The 18,517-nt window shown below is 39.5% G+C and overlaps 2 protein-coding genes across 11 annotated transcripts in view; both read left to right on the forward strand.

Moving 5' to 3' along the window:
• Positions 1-354: 354 nt before the first annotated feature.
• Positions 355-14,159, forward strand: CCDC28A (coiled-coil domain containing 28A). Its single transcript, XM_014864614.3, is given in 7 exon segments — positions 355-529; positions 532-578; positions 2,366-2,565; positions 4,182-4,345; positions 8,185-8,339; positions 10,593-10,615; positions 13,590-14,159. Coding segments are annotated over 7 exon segments (819 nt in total). The 3' UTR covers positions 13,645-14,159.
• Positions 14,160-14,305: 146 nt separating this feature from the next.
• The window catches only part of ECT2L (epithelial cell transforming 2 like), a 108,727-nt gene continuing 104,515 nt past the window's right edge, over positions 14,306-18,517 (forward strand). For all 10 annotated transcript variants that reach the window (XR_006517971.2, XM_070496341.1, XM_070496339.1 and 7 more), the window contains exon 1: positions 14,306-18,374. The gene's annotated coding sequence lies outside the window, so the exon portion shown is untranslated. The remainder of the gene's footprint in view (positions 18,375-18,517) is intronic.

An 18,517-nucleotide genomic window follows, 5' to 3' on the forward strand; every position in this document is an offset into this window, starting at 1 on the left:
GGCACAGCATCGGGGTCGCCAGACAGAATCACGGCTTTCCACGCAGCCTTCCCAGCCAAGGCTGGTTACCTTTCCAGGTCCCGACGACGCAACGGAAACAATCCGGGGACAGTTGCCATGGCGACGCCCGGCTCCGCCGCCAAGCTTCCCGCAGAGCCCGCTGGGACCTGTAGTGCGCGGACGCTCGCCGAGGGGCGGGCAGCTTCCGGAGAGGGGCCCCATTTCTCGCTCCTACCTCCGCCGACATCCCTTGGCCCTGCTGCTTGTGGGCCCTTGGCCCCAGATAAAGGCCCCGCCATGGGTCCTCCCTTCCACGCCCACGGAAGCCACCGCTGAGGCAGCGCGGAGGAGGCCATGCGGTGCCGCGGACTGAGACGAGGGCGGTGCTGCGACCACCGGAAGAGGCGAGGCGCGCGCCGGGGTCACGCAGGCCCCGCCTCCCTGCGTCACTTCCGTAAACAAAGGGGGCTGCGGCGGCGTCGGGGCCGGGGTGCGACCCGGGCTCGGGCTGCGGTGGTGGCTTCGGACGCTCGGGGTCTTTGCAGGTGGCGGCGGACCCCGAGCCTCTTCTTCTGCAGGTAGGAAGCGGAAGCAGGGGCCCCCCCGCGTCCGCCGTCGGCCCCGCCCGCTGCCCGCTCCGGCGCGGCTGGCTGGGGAGAGGCGGCGAAGTCGAGGGCCTGCTGGGCCGCCGTCCCGGTCTCTGCCGCGGAGAGAGCCGGGGAGCCAGTGCCCCGGCCGCCGCCTCCGAGGGCCTGGGCTCGGTGCGTAGGGAGGATTTCGGTGCGCTCGCGGCCGAGATGTTACCGCCCAGAACCTGATGAATTCCAGACCCCGGCCTTCACAACGCCTTACTTAAGACCGCTGTTGGTTTATTTGCGTTGCTGTGCTTCCTAGGCCTTATTTTCTTTCTCTTGTATCACCAAATGTGTATTATTAGCGTCATTAAGTTTGAAGGCCGTGTGCTTACGGGTGTCGTAAACGTATACAAATCCTTGTCTCTTCGGAGGACTGGTATCTCGTCGTCTCTGGTGTTTCTTAAAGTTCCATTTAATTTGCGTTGCATGCTGAAACACCACCAAAATGTCTGTTCTGTTACTAAAAATGCTTCTTAAAGTAAAAATTGTTAGTCAAGATTTAAGCGGATATGCACTTGGTGTCTGGGATTAGAGACCGGGCATGGCAGCTTTTCCTTTAAAACCTTTGCTTCTCTGGAGGCTTGATGGCTCCAGCGTCTGAGTCGCCTGAGCCAGCTGAGCTCAGTGGTTTAAACTCCAGTGCTAGTGGCGTTGAGTTCAGATAGTAGCAAAAAATCTGTTTTCATTAAAATTCTCAAGTAATTATTTTAGGAGTGATATAAGTGGATTTGAATCCTTTCGAATGGTCACAGCTTGATTAAATTCAACGCAATATGCAAAAAAAGGCCTCTTGCTCCTAAGGCACTTTACAGTCTGATGAAGTAAATAGCCATATAAATTTTTCATCTTATGACACATGGAACAGTATAATTAAGAGTTTATTATTATGCATGAATGTACAGGAAATGTGGAATGATATTTTTAGATGGAAGGCTGTTAGGAAAATAAAGCTGGTTAATACATAAAATAAGGGAAAGTACTGGATAAATGGAAGACCTTACACACATTCTTTATGGAAGGGCCAGCTGTAACTTCATAGTGTAATTTTTGATACTAGCAAAACTAAACGTACAATAAAGTTTCATGTTTCCTTGGAAATAGGTAGAGAAAGTATATTCAGAATAGTCTCGGAACAGGTTTAATTTTATAGAACTTCACGTGATCAGTGAACTAGAATCAGTATTATCCCTAGGCAGAAACTGAGTTTCTGCTTGGTAGTTGAAATGAGTTTTCTAGTTGCTAGTTAAAAGGCAGATACCCCTGTCAATTATACATCTGTTTGAATCTAGTTGGTTCTGAGAATACATTTTAAAGGGGAGGCTGAAAGGCCACCAAAAGCTGGAGTCTGGCTGGGAATATCATGTGACTGTTTTGTTTGTTTTTAATCTATTGTTCCACTCTATAATGTAGGCTTTTTGAGGGCAGGGACCTTGTCTTTTTCAGTACCATCTCCCCACTGCCCAGAATAGTGCCTGGCAAGTGGAAGTGGGTAAATGTTTGTAAGATCAGTGAATAAAAAAATGGTGGAAAACATTTTGTCTAACAGGCAGTTCTACTTAGGGCTTCTTTGTACACAGGATGGTAGGTTAAACTTAAGGGATCCTGGTTCTGACTTTGTCTAATGACCTCAGAAATTCTTGATCCTCTTTCAGCCTATGAAGTGGGTCTTTGAACTTCTTTCATTTTGGCATATTGTTGCATGCATGTATAATTTTGCTGTATTTCTTTAGGTCATAAGAAGCTGCCCTTGGTGTAATAAGGAACTTAAAACAATGGAGGAACGGAAAGTGAAGAGGAGGAGTCCTAAGTCTTTTAGTGCCCACTCTACTCAGGTTGCTAATGCCAAAAAAAATGCCATTCCAGTTAGCAAAAGCACAGGATTTTCAAATCCTGCGTCACAGTCAACTTCACAGCGACCAAAGTTAAAAAGGTGAATTATTTTCTTTCACATCATCACAGCAAAATGCTATTAAAATAAATACTAAATCCACTAATTCTTATAACATTTATTTCACTTGGCTTGACTTTTAAAACAGTTGAGGCCGGATAATATGTGACTTAGAAAAAAATTAATAAAGATTATAGAGATTAGAAAATGCAAAATGAACGATTGGTTCAAAGGCCCTTACTTGTCTCATATTAAAGAGTACAGACCAAGAAAACTTGTAGACAAAGTTGAAGAGCTAGACAGAAATAGGAAAAAAGATATACATGTTTTTTTTTTTTTAAACTAAGTTGAGTGTTTGTGCTTTGGTAGTTTTTATTCTTAAAAAAAGAGTGATTTCATTGTTTTCATTCATTTGTATTTATTGTAAAAATTCAAACAGGAAAAGTTCAAAGAAGAAATTTAAAACACTAAAGTAAGTAAGCATTATTAATATTTGTTGAAGATCATTTGTCTTGAGGCTCTAAAGAAACAGGAGTGACAAGTTTAAATGTGTTATATATTACTGCTGCATATTTATAAGTATTTTGAAGTATTAGATATTTGGAAAGCAAATAAGATCCATAGAGGAAAAGCATTTCATAATCTCAGTCATCTTTCCAATTATGATTGAATAAGTTTATCTCCTATTGCAAGCTCATCATGGAGAGTCAGTTAAGGAAGTAATGCTTATAGCACTCTGTAGCCATTGGGTTTACACAGAAGAAAAGACGAGATTGCTGCCTTGATGATGATCTCATGCTCTCTTTGAGGACACAGAGGGACATAGCCAAAGACACTTGGAAAAGAACATTCCAATAATGATTTTACTTTTTAAAAATTGACTTGGCTGCTCCGTGGGGAGGGAAGAGAGATCAGAGACAACACATAGAGATGGGAAGACCAGCTGGGGAGCTGTTGGAGTAGTTCACTCAAGAGATACGATAGTGGCAGTGGAGAAGGAAAGAACTAGAGATTAGAGATATATTTGTGGATATAATCAATAGGACTTCATGACTGCTTGTGGGGGCCTTAGAAAGTTGGAGGTGTCAAGGATGATAATGGGTTTTTAGCACTCCATCATATGGTGATTATGAATTTATATGTCTTCCTTTTGCCTTAGACTGGGCCTCTTCGGAACAGTGACTGATGTTGTGTGCATCTTTGTGTACCCAGTATCTGGCATAGTGTCAGCTAGTATGTCCCTATGCTTGTTGAACAACTGATAGCCAAGGAACAGATAGGATAAAGTTTAGAAGGGAAAGGTGTAATATATTTTACCTAGAAATGAAATATGAAACATAGGATAGTAAGAAGACTTACTAATTCTCTTTTCAGTTTTTTGCAATCCAGAGAATTAGCGTATTTTATAAATGTATTAGTCAAACTCTCTATATGCCTTACCTGTTATAAGTTTGAGATTTTTACAACCTATTGTTTGGATTTCTGGCTTAAAATTACTGCTTTTATTTAGTATTGGTTTTGTTCTGATTTCCTGTTTTTAAGGAAAATTCCATTTAATTCATTAATTTTGCTTAATCTAGAACAGCCTGAAAAGATATAATTATCTCTTTTTAAAGATAATCATATGCAATTAATTTTTTATTGCATCCTGTTTGCAGAGTGATGAAAGAAAAGAGCAGACCTCAGGGTGGAGAAGGAAAAGGTGCTCAGTCAACTCCGATTCAGCACTCCTTTCTCACCGACGTCTCAGATGTTCAGGAGATGGAGCGGGGCCTGCTAAGCCTTTTGAATGATTTCCACTCAGGAAAACTTCAAGCATTCGGTAAGCATAGATGTTTCTCATTACTGTTTTCTTTTCAGGATGTTGGCATCCTATTTTCTGTGTGTATTTTGCAATTCCTTTTAAAAGTGCCATTTTCTTTTATTCAAAAAGGGAGAGTTAGTTGGAACGTTAAATTAGGATTACTATTATGGAACAAGTGTCTTGCAAGTGTAACAAAGAAAAAGAACATTCTTCATCAGTTAAAAATTTAGACTTAGTGTTTTAGTTTTGTAAAGTCTGGAGATCATGACAAGTCTAAACTTGTTTCTTGCCCGTGATTCCTGACTTTCGAATATAAAAGATTCTGGTTTTATTTCATGAAGATATAAGAACAGTTGACTGATTGTTTCAATAAAAAGTCTGAGTAGGTATTTTTGTATGAGTCACAAAGTATGTAGTCAGATTTTTCATGTTCAGCTTGCAACTTACTTTGTAAGCTTTTTCTGATGATAAAATTATTTTCTTGTATTTTTTAAGCAACTTTAAAATTATGGAATGCACACATATAGAATCTCTCACAGATGCATAAATGTCATCAGCATAACATATTGGGTCAAGTGCTGTCTTTCCCTCCCTCACTTTTTTGCTCCATGGCCCCCTAGTCCTCTCCCTACCCCCTCTATTGGCTTCACCTTCCCTCATCCCAGCCAAATAACCATGTTAAAAACCAGGTGTTTAGAAGGACCCACAACTAAAATATATACAACTATGTACTGGGGGGGATTTGGGGAGAAAAAAGCAGGGAAAAAAAAAAAGATTGGCAACCGTTGTTAGCTCAGGTGCCAATCTTTAAAAAAAGTAAATAAATAAAAACCAGGTGTAAATCTTTTCATATTTTTCTCCGGGTTATAGTACAGATACATAGAAACATGCATACAAAGATTTTCATTTTCATGATTTTATACAAATAGTATCTTATATGTACTTTTCTGTGTCTTTCTTTCCTCACTAAACAATATTTGATTAAAATCTCTCCAGGTCACCTATTATAACTCTAATTCGTTGGTTTTTTTCTAATGGCTACATAATATTCCAGGTTGTGAATATACCCTGGTCTATTCACCCATTTCCCTGTTGAAGGGCATTGACTTTGTCTCCAGTTTTGAGCCACTAGTTTGATGGTGTAGTGAACATCTTTTTACACATACACTGTATCCTTATACCAGTGCTTTTATTTCTCTGGAGTGGATTCCTGTAAGTGGGATTCCCGGATCAAAGTATGTATGTAGTTTTAACTTTTTTGTTTTTTGAAGATTTTATTTTTCCTTTTTCTCCCCAAAGCCCCCCAGTACATAGTTGTATATTTTTAGTTGTGGGTCCTTCTAGTTGTGGCATGTGGGACGCCGCCTCAGCATGGCCTGAGGAGCACTGCCATGTCCGCACCTGGGATCTGAACCGGCGAAACCCTAGGCCGCCGAAGTGGAGCATGTAAACTTAACCACTCGGCCACAGGGCCAGCCCCTGTAGTTTTAACTTTAATAAAAATATCCAGATTGCTTTCCAAAAAAGCTATTGCGCTTCTAGTTGCCATCAGCAGTTTACAGAAGAACCCTTTCCCTGAATTCCCACCAGCAGTAGTTATTAGCTGTCTTCCAATTCTTGCCAGCATTTGGTGTGAAGGAGCTTTCTTTTACTTCTCTTGGGTTTGAATATCCATGTATGTTTGCTAAGCAGTTGGGTTGCTTTTTTCAGGACCTTGACCCAATTTCTACTTGGTTATTTATCCTTTTGTTGTTATTGTTAATTGTTGAGAGCCTTTTGTATATTGTAGATACCCTCTGACCTCTGTGTTTTGTTTTCATTTTTGTTTTTTTTTAAACCAAATTTATTGTGTTGTGGACTTTGTTTTGGTACACTTAACCTTGTCAAAGTCTTTGATTTTTGTGTACTTGTATATGTCTGTCTTTTCTCATAGTGCTGGGTTTCCTTCCAGTCTTGGTTATACTATTATTTGAAAAGAAGACAGTAAAACACACTGTGTGTCACACAGAGATGTTTATTATATCCCTCCCTCCTTGCTTTATGCCCAGCCCAGAAAGGCAGTATCTTTAGAGTACCTTCCCTTCCTCTCACCTCCGTCTTCTCTCCCACCCTTGAGGTTTCATCTTTGGATCACTTTACTTCTTTGCTTTCTCCACAATTCCCCTCCTGCACCTGCTCCTGTGTGCCCTGTGTTCTTGGGTTGAAGTCTGTTATTTGTCAGTTTGCTGTCTATAAGGGTTGCAGATGAGAAGTCAATTGCCAGTCTGATTCTTTCTTAGTAGGTATGTTTTTTCTGTCCCGATGCTTGAAAGATTTTATCTTTATTTTTATTTTATTTTATTTTTTTAAAGATTGGCCCTGAGCTAACATCTGTTGCCAGTCTTCTTTTTTTTTCTCTTCTCCCCAAAGCCCCCCATTTTTTTTCTCTTCTCCCCAAGGCCTCACAGTAAATAGTTGTATATTCTAGTTGTAGGTTCTTCTAGTTGAGCTATGTGGGGCGCTGCCTCAGCATGGCCTGATGAGCACCCAGGTTTCAAACAAGCGAAACCCTGGACTGCCAGAGCAGAGTGCGAACTTAACCATTTGGGCCGGGGCAGCCCCCTTTATCTTTAAAGTGTAGGCATTTACCAGGATACGCTTAGGACTGAGTCTTTTCTCATCAATCCTGCCTGGCAATCAACAAGCCCTTCATTTTGCCAACTCATCCTTCATCTCAAGAAATGTTTTTTCTGTCGTTCATTTATTTCTCCTCCATCTGTTCCTTTGTATTCTTTTGGAGCTTCTGTTGTTCTCATGTTAGGTCACCTGGATTCATCCTCTGAATCTCTTCTCTTCTCTTCTCGTGATTTCTACCTCTTCATATTTTTACTTTATATTGTTACCACCCCTTTGAGAAAACCAAAGTTTTTTTGGAAAAAAATGATAGTGTCAAGAGGTTGCAGAGGCGGTACTTAAACTGTATGAAAATATATGCCATGTATGTATATTAGTTGCTCTGGGCGGATGAGGCCCCCTCAGAGGACTGCAGTCAGTGAGTAAGGTGAGACCTGTTCATTAGCAGTTAAGTTGTCTTGCAGTACTGTATACAATTGAAAATGTTACTTTGTGTTTCTCATGCCTCGATATATTTTTCATGCTTCATAAATGCTTCCATTTATATTTCTTTTTTTTTTTTTTTTGTGATGAAGATCAGCCCTGAGCTAACTACTGCCAATCCTTCTCTTTTTGCTGAGGAAGACTGGCTGTGAGCTAACATCCATGCTCATCTTTCTCTACTTTATACGTGGGACGCCTACCACAGCGTGGCTTTTGCCAAGCAGTGCCATGTCCACACCCGGGATCCTAACCGGTGAACCCCAGGCTGCCGAGAAGCAGAACGTACAAACTTAACCGCTTTCTTAAAGGAGGAATACATAATTGATTGGCAAAATGATTCATGGTTCAAGTTCTTATAGGAATCTTAATTTCCCTCAGATTGTTGTAAGATGTTGGGTCACTCAGTTCAAGTGGCAGTTGTCAAATTCAACATGATTAGATGGTGCTGTTGCTTTTATATATGATGATATTACTGTTGAAAAAAATATTTTCTTTACCTAAGGGATGATTTTGTTTTTTTAAAAAACTTCCCTATCTGACTTTTTTTCTAGTGCCCACAGTCATTTCTTAGATTGTCGTTGTTTTCCTGGTCAGAAATTTTATTTGTAATTATACACAGAAAATATGCAGTCATTAATGATGCAATTTACAAAAGAAAGAAAACTGATTTCTTTTGAGCACCTAGAGCTTAAAAGTTTTTCATCAAAAGAGTTAGTTTGAACTACCTTAATCTTTAGTGATGTTCTGGGATGTTCCCCCAGGAAATGAATGTTCCATTGAGCAGATGGAGCATGTCCGGGGAATGCAGGAGAAATTAGCTCGTCTGAATTTGGAGCTCTATGGGGAGTTAGAGGAACTTCCGGAGGACAAGAGAAAAACAGCCAGTGACTCCAATCTGGATAGGCTTCTGTCTGATGTGAGTATAGTTCTTTCTGTTTATTCTTTCTTTAATAAAATTTTTTGAGAGAAAATTCCCTGTTCTAACCATTTTAAAGCATAGAATTCAGTTGTTTTTAGTATATTCACAATGTTGTACAGACATCATCACTAATTACAGAACATTTTCATCATCCCAAAAAGAAACCTTGTACCGCTTAATTCTCCCCTCTCCCCATCCCCTAGCAACCACTAATCTACTTTCTGTCTCTATGGATTTGTCTGTTCTGGATATTTCATATAAATGAAATGAGACAGTATATGCCCTTTTATGTCTGGTTTCTTTCACTTAGTGTAATGTTTTCAAGTTTCATCCATGTTGTATTTTACTCTTTTTTTTAAATAAATGTATTCCAAGGAAATTATCATGTTTACATCTAAGCATATATTCTGAGAATGCTGTCAAATCTAAAAGTGAAATATTCACTTCTGCACATGTATGGTAAGATCTTAACATGTAGAAGATAGTATGTTGGGGCCGACTGGTGATGCAGCAGTTAAGTTCACACATTCTGCTTCCGCGGCCTGGGTTTGCCACTTTGGATCCCAGGTGCAGACCTGCGCACCACTTGTCAAGCCATGGCGTAGTGGTAGGCGTCCCACCACGCCACATACCACAGAGGAAGATGGGCATGGATGTTAGCTCAAGGCCAGTCTTCCTCAGCAAAAAGAGGAGAATTGATGGCATATGTTAGCTCAGGGCTAATCTTCCACGCCACATACCACAGAGGAAGATGGGCATGGATGTTAGCTCAAGGCCAGTCTTCCTCAGCAAAAAGAGGAGAATTGATGGCATATGTTAGCTCAGGGCTAATCTTCCTCAAAAAAAAAACTAACAAAAAAAACCCAAGAAGATAGTATGTCAAAAGATCCTGACATGATTCATACGTTTTGTCTTATTTACTCAGATGGTAGTGAATTATTTTAAATGCACAACTGTATTTGGTGTTATGGTAACTTAGTACACTTCCATGTGTATTAGCTTACTAGAGCTTCCATGACAGAATACCATCGACTAGGTGGCTTAAACAGCAGGCATTCACTTTCTCACAGTCCTGGAGGCCAGAGTTGGAGATCAAGGTATCGGCAGCCTTGGTTTCTTCTGAGGCCTGTCTCCTTGGCTCGTAGATGGTCGTCTTCATGTTCTCACGGCATTCTCCCTCTCTGCGTGCTGCCTGTGTCCAAATTTCCTTTTCCTGTAACGACCCTGTCGTTTGCATTAGGGCCCAGCCTAGTGACCTCATTTTAACTTAATTACCTCTGTAAAGACCTCATCTCCCCAAACATGCTCACATTCTGAGGTATTGGGGTTACTAAAACATACGAATTTTTGGAGGACACAATTCATCCCATAACACCACGTATGATTCTCATACTGAGAAGTATTAATCACGTAAATTTGCCTCTTTAAACATTTTTTGGAACAAAAATAAAGAAAAATTGAATTCAATATATTTCAGTTTCAGAATAGTTTCCATATTTACCAGTGACAAAAAGGGTTAATTTCTGTTGCTTTGATCTTTTGAATGAGTAAATGTGAGGGAAATTATAAGCCCATACTTTAAAAATTTCAAGCATATGCATTTGATTTCAAGTCTGTCATATTCAGTCTTACAAATATTTCCTTTTACCAGTTCCTTTTAACAAATATAAGCTTAATTTGCAATACATTTAGAAGAGTGACTGTGGTATGATGAATATAACGTCAAATGAAACCAGAAAGACTTTGTTTAGTCCAGGGTCTGCATTTGGGTTATTACTGTGTAACTTTGGACAATTTAGGGTTAAAATTTCTCTAAGATTTTTCCCTCTGTAAACTATGGGTAACTAATTCTACCCCATACTGAAAACTGAGTGTCATGTGAAATCTTTTTGTAATTCATAAAGGTTTTAAAGATTTTGATCATTAAAATGGTAACTTTTTTCTTTTAAAAACTGTCATTAAAAATGATTATAGTTATGCACGGTTTTAAGAATACTTATAAAACTCCAGTTTTTATCATCTGGTTTAATTCTCTTCTCATATTCTTGTTTCATAAATGCTAAAGCTACTTTGTAATTATTTTGCATAAGTGAATTTCCCATCCTGGAAATTTTTGGAAAGTGTTTTCTGTAATATTTTGCTTTTTCACTTGAAGCTTAAATGAAAAATTATTTAGATGTGTAAACATTTATCTACTTGAGATATTTACCTTATAAAAATAAAAATTAAATTTGTTTCTTTGTGTTACAGTTAGAAGAACTGAATTCTTCCATGTATCCTTTGCCTAATATCAACAGTGAAAGTTTACAAATTATAATTTCTGGTGAATAGTCCCAGTCAAGTGAACAGAGACACCTACTATTATTTACTGGGGCCATTTCTCTTCCCGTTTGGTTTCCAAATAGAAGTTTTAGTTGTTTTGTATGCTGAAATTTTGTTTCTGGTTTGTTCTGCTTTGCTTTGTATTGTTTTGGGGTTTTTTAAACAAATTGAAAGAAAATTTTTTGATCAAAAGAATTGAGAATTAGGCTAGTTGCCATATAAATTATCTTGAATCTTAGATTCTTAGGGTAAATGGCAGTTGGATATGCAGACATAATATACTATGCTTAATTTAGTATCATTACATAGAATATTTTAGATGCATAAAAAAGTATATTATAGGGGTAGCTTCAGGGAAACCACCAAGGCACAAATAAAATATTCAGGTTTTGATATTTATTAGAGCAATTATCTCAGGAACTTTTCAAAATATATTTTTGAGCATAGTGATAGGCACAATGTGAAATATATAAGAACAATAAGAAGTGATCCTGCCTATAAAATTCCTTGAGAGAGAAGACATCCCTTTGAACCACATAATGAGATTGTAGAGTCAAGAGATTTGATCTTTGAAATTTGGTTCCACATTTTGATAATGTAACTTGTGCAGATTGGTTAACATCTCAGAGTGTCTTCTGTAGTATGGGGTAATTGCTGTATGTAATGATGTGTATGTGAAAATTTTCCAAACTATATAAAATATATATATAAATTACTATTATGGCTATGCATATAGTGTTATTAATTGCCGAATTGTACAGTAACAACAATGAAGAGATAAAGTATATACAAATCTAGTAATAGCAATTAATAGCTAATCTTTATTGAAGACTTACTATTTGCCAAGTATTTTGTAAAGGGTTTTACACATACTGTCCCTTTTGGTCCCACCCGTGGAAGTAGTTGGTGGTCTACTCCCCATGTTACAGATGAAGAAAATAAGGTTTTGAGAAGCTACATAAAATGTGGGGAGGTTAATGTTGCCGAGAAAGGCTTAAATACAGGGGTAAGATATGAGTTAATGAGAGGGCTTTTCTTAGGAGTAGTTCCTGGTTCTTTGTTCTTTTCTTTATATTCGTCCTAAGGTTTATAGTCTTTCTATAGCTATGACATTTAAGTATCTCCTATCCTCTTACTTGAGTTTTTGTTAAGCATTTAGACTTCTTTGTCTCACCACTTTCCTCAATTCGTCCACCACAGTTAAACAAGGCAACATGATAGAATAAAAAGAGCAGGGGCTCTGGATTGCTTGGTTTCAAATCCTGGTTAGCAGCTGTGTAACCTTGAGCAAAGTCTGGCAACCCTCATTTCCTCATCTGTGATAAATATTCTGCCTGTACTCAAACTTTTCCCTCCTAATTTCCCTCTCTCATCAAAACTTCTGTTATTTTAGTCTCCAAGATTGTTTAAAAATCCCTTCCATGACCGTAGCAGACATTGCTACTCAACCCTGGCACTATCTGCATGGAGACTGGACATGAACTTAACATGATCTGCCGTCTCTGAATCACAGCTAGTTGTCAGACATCACTTCTGCCTTTTATTCCTCCTTCATGCTCTACCCTCATCCCCTGATTCTATAACCTTTCAAATTTCTGTTCCAGCTCTAGAGCTGCCCCGTCTAATACGGCAGCCGCCAGCCATGTAGCTACTGAGCACTGGAAATGTGGCTATCTGGGTTGAAATGTGCTGTAAGTATCAGATGCACACCTGATTTCAAAGATTTAGTACGAAAAAAGAATGTAAAACATCTCAGTATTTTTCATAATGATTACATGTTGAAATGATAATTTTCTGATTATTAGTATAAATAAAATATATTTTTAAAATTAGGTCTGTGGCTTGCATTATATTTCTACTGGACCATGCTCCTGTAGACTTCAGACATTGCCACTCAATTATTCTTGCTAAACATCACTTTCATCTTGCCATTCATGTTTCTTACCAAGTTTTTTTTTATCATGTCACATATTCTACAGGTTCTCAATAATTTGACCACAACCTATACTTCCTGTATTATTTTGCCTTCCTCCCAGGCTGGTTCTTTGGATGCCCAAGAGCACATGTTTGTGCTCACCTTAATTCCTTTGCTCAGGTTGTACTTCCTACTAGAGATACTCTGGCCTCCCCCTTCTCCTTATCAAATAACACTGAAGCTGACCGAACTAATATTCTGCCTTATTTCGTTATCTGCTGATTTCTGTGTGTTCAATTTCAGCCTTCCAACTGGATAAGCATGTCTTTGATGGCAGTACTCGTGTGTGTACATTTTTGCAACTTCTGCTATATGTGTATTCCTAGCATTTAGCTGTCCTTGATGTATCTATATCATTGTTTGAATTGTCTTGAATAAATAGGCTGCAGGTGGATCGTAGAGATCAAAGAGGAATGTGAAAGGGAATGATGGTGACAAGGGAAGGGAATGAGTGCAGGAATTCCGTCCTATTTCCAATCTTCTCAAGTAATTCAGAGGATTATAGGAAAGGTTTTCGAGCTATGATGATTTTATTTTATTTTTGACTTTTACAAAGAAGTTGTTTGCCCAAGGATGATAAAGTGGTATTGTCTTCTCAGATGAATACTTTTTAGATCCAGTAAGGTTTCATATTTTGCCCCTAATCAGCTCCTTACCCTGAAAATGATTCTTGCTGCATTAAAATAATCCTATGTTCTATTAAAACCTGGAACATAGTCTTGATTCAGTGATTTTTTTTAAAGTCTTCAAAATTCTAGATATGGTATAATTACTTCACTACGTTTAAAAACTGTCTTATCACATCCAAGTTTCTCAGTAGCAACATAGGTGCTTCCCCTTTAAACGTATTTGGTTTTTTTAATACCTCTGTCTCTTAGCTCCAGAGTGTAACTTCCAGAAATTTAAAAGAAGTACTCATTATAGAAAATCTTCTTAACTGATGAATCCAGACAAAAACTCCATTTGGCAGACGCACAAGATGTTCCAAATACTTCTGCCAGCTAAAATGAAACAACAGTTGCTTTCTTGTGGTTTGAAGAAAAGCAGTATGCTTTATTTTTCCAGCTGAATCCAGTAGCAGAATCATCTTCCACAACAAGGAATTAAAGCAACTGAAATGCAAGTGCAATGGTGGTTTTCTCATACTGCTTTTAGTAAATGTGACTTGCTCTAATTCACCGTAACTGGAGGCTAGGCCTTCTCGAGGCTTAATCAGGAAATGTGATGCAGGGGTTGTACTGCTCTGCTTTATGTTGTTGCCTTATGGAATTATACTTGAAATGCGTTGTGCTAAACATAGTCGATCGGGCTGCAGGATCCATCCTTCGTGAGCCCACAGACTTAGTCCAGTGTTGATCACAAGTGTGTGATGCACAGGCTTTTTGTGGCGGCCCAGCTTCCGTTTACATTAGACAATCACTACACATGCTGCTGTGTTTTCCGGTGGCCAGTGACAACAAAATGTTAAATGAGTATTTGTGAAATTCGCTATTTTTAATAAAGTGATTGTTTTAAATTAGTCTCTATCTTTCTTTTTGAAGAAACCTGTAGTTTTCCATCTGCAAATACAAGGGTTCAATCCTCAAAAGTAAACTGTTTATAAAATTTGACGTTCTGTATTTTTGGTAAATTTGCACCTTGTGTACATTTAAATATTGGTATAATGAAAAGAGTGTGGGCTTTAAAGTTAGGCCTTGATTTGAATCCCATTCTGCTCCCTAGCTTTGTGTTTATTTACATTTACTCAGTTTCTTTCAGTTTAACTTTTGTTTTTAATGTAGAAAATAAGGTTAATAACCAACTCCTAGTGATTATTATGAGGAGGAAGCAAAAAAGTGTGAGTAAGATGCTTAGCACAATAACTGACACCAATACTGTTCAGCAAACATTAGCTTCATCACCCTTTTCAAACACCTTTATTGAAATAATAATTCATACACCATAAAATCTACTAATTTCTTTTTTTTTGAGCTGTTTAGATACGTCTTTTTTTTTACTGTGGTAACATTGGTTTATAACATGTAATTTCAGGTGTACATCATTATATGTCAATGTCTGTGTAGATTACATCACGCTCACCACCCACAGACTAGTTACCATCCATCACCACACACAGGTGCCTCATCACCCCTTCCACCCTTCTCCCTCCCTCTTCCCCTCTGTAACCACCAGTCCAACCTGTGTGTGTGTGTGTGTGTGTGTTGTTGTCGCCTTCTGAGTGAGATTATACGGGTATTTGACTTTCTCCCTCTGACATATTGAGCTTTGCATAATGCCCTCAAGGTCCATCCGTGTTGTCACAAATGGCCAGATTTCATAATTTCTTATGGCTGAGTAGTATTCCACTGTATAAATACCACATCTTTATCCATTCGTCCCTTGATGGGCACCTAGGCTGCTTCCCAGTCTTGGCTATTGTGAATAATGCTGCAGTGAGCATAGGAGCGCATGTATCTTTACACATTCTTGTTTTCAAGTTCTTTGGATAAATACCCAGCAGTGGAATAGTTGGATCAGTTGGTAGATCTATTCTTAATTTTTTGAGGAACCTCTATACTGTTTTCCATAGTGGCTGCACCACTTTGCACTCCCACCAGCAGAGTATGAGAGTGCCCTTCTCTCCACATCCTCTCCAACACTTATTGTTTCCTCTCTTATCAGTTATAGCCATTCTGATGAGTATGAGGTGATATCTCATTGTAGTTTTGATTTGCATCCCCTGATAATTAATGATGTTGAACATCTTTTCATATGCCTGTTGGCTATCTATATATCTTCTTTGGATAAATGTCTGTTCAGACCTCTTGCTCATTTTTTAATTGGGTTGTTAGTTTTTTTGTTGTTGAGATGTATGAGTTCTTTGTTTATTGTGGATATTAACCCTTTATCAGATAAATGGTTTGCAGATATCTTCTCCCAGTCGTTGGATTGTCTTTTTCATTTTGTTGATGGTTTCCTTTGCTCTGCTGAAGGTTTTTAGTTTGATTTTGTATGGTTTCCCTTGCCATCTCAGCCATGGTGCTTGAAAATATGCTGCTAAGACTGATGTCAAAGAGCATACTGCCTATGTTTTCTTCTAGAAGTTTCATGGTTCCAGGTGTTACATTCAAGTCTTTAATCCACTTTGAGTTAATTTTGTGCATGGTATAGGATAATGGTCAACTTGCATTCTTTTGCATGTGGCTGTCCAGTTTTCCTAACACCATTTGTTAAAGAGACTTTCCTTTCTCCATTGTATGTTCTTGGCTCCCTTGTTGAAAATTAGCTGTCCAGAAATTTGGAGGTTTATTTCTGGGCTCTCGATCCTGTTCCATTGATCTGTGTGTCTATTTTTGTGCCAGTACCATACTGTTGATTCCTATCGCTTTATAGTATATTCTGAAGCTGGGGACTGTGATACCTCAAGCTTCATTCTTTTTTCTCAGGATTCTTTTGGCTGTTCAAGGTCTTTTGTTGTTCCATATAAATTTTAGGATTCTTTGTTCTATTTCTGTGAAAAATGTTGTTGGAACTTTGATAGGGATTGCACTGAATCTGTAGATTGCTTTTGGAAGTATGGACATTTTAACAATGTTAGTTCTTCCAACGCAAGAGCAGGGAATTCTCTTTCCATTTCTTTGTCTTCTATTTCTTTCAACAGTGTTTTATAGTTTTCAGCATACAGGTCTTTCATCTCTTTGGTTAAGTTTATTCCTAGGTATTTTATTCTTTTTGTTGCAGTTGTAAATGGGATTGTAGTCTTAATTTTTCTTTCTGCTACTTCGTTGTTAGTGTAAAAATTTACCATTTTAAAGTATACCATTCACTGGCTTTTAGTAGATTTCACAGAGTTGTGCACCCATCACGATAATCTAATTCTAGAACATTTTGATCACCCCAAAAAGAAATCTATTAGCAGTCACTTCCCACTTCCTAAACCCCTCGCCCTTTGGCAACCAGTAATCTACCTCCTGCCTCTATGGATTTGCCAATTCTGGACATTTTCTATAACTGGAATCATATAATATATGGTCTTTTGCGACTGGCTTCTTAGCATGACGTTTTCAAGATTTCAAGGTTTATCCATGTGGTAACATTATCAGTTTTTCATTTCTTTACATGGCTGAATCATATTTCATTCTATGGATATACCACATTTGGTTTATCTGTTCATAGCTCAGTTGCTTTCACCTTGTAGTAGAGGCCCATGCTTCTTCCTCCTTGTTTCCAGGCCACAGAAACAAGCACCTAATAGGAAATGGGGAGGCTGAGGACTTATTGAATGATAGAGAAAAAGATCTCGATTTTAGTAGTTTTTGGCATTCTGAGTTCAATGAATTTTGGTCAATTTACTTGGTCTTTTTAATACTCCTTTTAGAAATGATAAAATCACCAGAAATTAAATGCAAGCTTCAGAACTTTTCTGCTGGGCTGAGAGAATATGGATTCCAGGGGGTACAGCATTCTACTGTCTGACAGAGCAAAAGGAAACTGCCATGTGATGTGTTTTTCTTGGATGGGTCCTGAGACAGAGTAAAGCCAATGCTGTTTCCCATGGATTAGAGACAGAGCAATAGAGTGGTCTGGTTTATTCATTTGTTCTTTCTCTCAAGGGGCCCCATGTGGGTCCCAGGAACAAAATTTTAGCTTACCTAATTTGTATCCTTTCACACAACTTAAACATATGTTAAAGGCAACAGAGGCAACATGGAGTGTTTGGATTAGAATAAAACTGTACTAGAATAAAATTTATTATATAGATATTGTATATTATAGAAAAATTTTAATTGCAGATTTTTTTACAGATTTTTTTAAAGTACTAGCAGAGCAAACCATTTAACATTTTTGTGTACATACTTTTAGAGTTCTTACACTTTATTTACAAAAATTAGATAGTACTATTCTTATGGTTTCCCAACCTGCTTTTCATATTGTGAACGTTTTTTTAAGGCGATAACTATTCATCTACATATAAAAGAAGAAGTGTAAACAGCTTCACAATAAATACTTAAAGGCATTTTGACCAGAGTCTTTGCAAACTAATGAGGATGGGTGTTGTTTTGGTACCTGTGTAATGCGAAAATAGGCAATAATAAGTATTAAAATATTCTGAGGATTTGCTAGACAAGAAATCCCACTTTCCCATCACAAGTCCTTAAAATTCCTGGCTTTCTTTGAGACCAAGCAAACGTTGGCCTCAGTGTCCAGGTTTCCTCTTGTGTCTCGCAGCCTGCTGTCTGACCCCTCTGTTCGGCTTTGTCAGAGGTTCTGGAAGGAGCAATGACGTGCGGGCTCCCACCGCGGAAGGGAGGGTGACAAAGGAGGAATGACTCCAGCGCGGCCGTGGAGAGGGTGGCCCGTGCGTGGTGGCCCGCGCAGAGCCCGGCGCTCAGAGCTTGGTCCGCGGCCAACCGGCTTCTAGGCATTCCAGCCGCTAATGCCCGGGCGACCACGCAGGTCCCTATGGAGACCGCGCGCTGCCGACCTGGCGCGGCCTGTGTGCTGCAGTCCCCATGGAGACGGCGGGGCGGGGCGCGGTGAGCTGAGGGTCCCCATGGAGACGGCGGGGCGGGGCGCGGTGAGCTGAGGGTCCCCATGGAGACGGAGGGGCGGGGCGCGGTGAGCTGAGGGTCCCTATGGAGACGACGCGCTGCCCGCCCCACCCGTCTCTCCGCTGCGCGGAGGCCTTGCTGTGGCTTTCAGTCCCGTCCCGCGAGGAGGCAGCCGCACGCCGGTCTCTCGGCCACTTCCCGGAGGTAAAGCCCCTGGCTTCTGGGCCCCGCATCTTTTGCACAGGGCCCGGGACGGTTTAGTTTCCCCATGCAGCCTCGGGAAGACCATAGGCAGCGCTGGGGCGCGGCACTGGGCTCCCCGTCCATGACCTTGGAGAATCTGAGCA

Source organism: Equus asinus, chromosome 24, assembly GCF_041296235.1.
Source record: "Equus asinus isolate D_3611 breed Donkey chromosome 24, EquAss-T2T_v2, whole genome shotgun sequence".
NCBI lineage: Eukaryota > Metazoa > Chordata > Mammalia > Perissodactyla > Equidae > Equus > Equus asinus.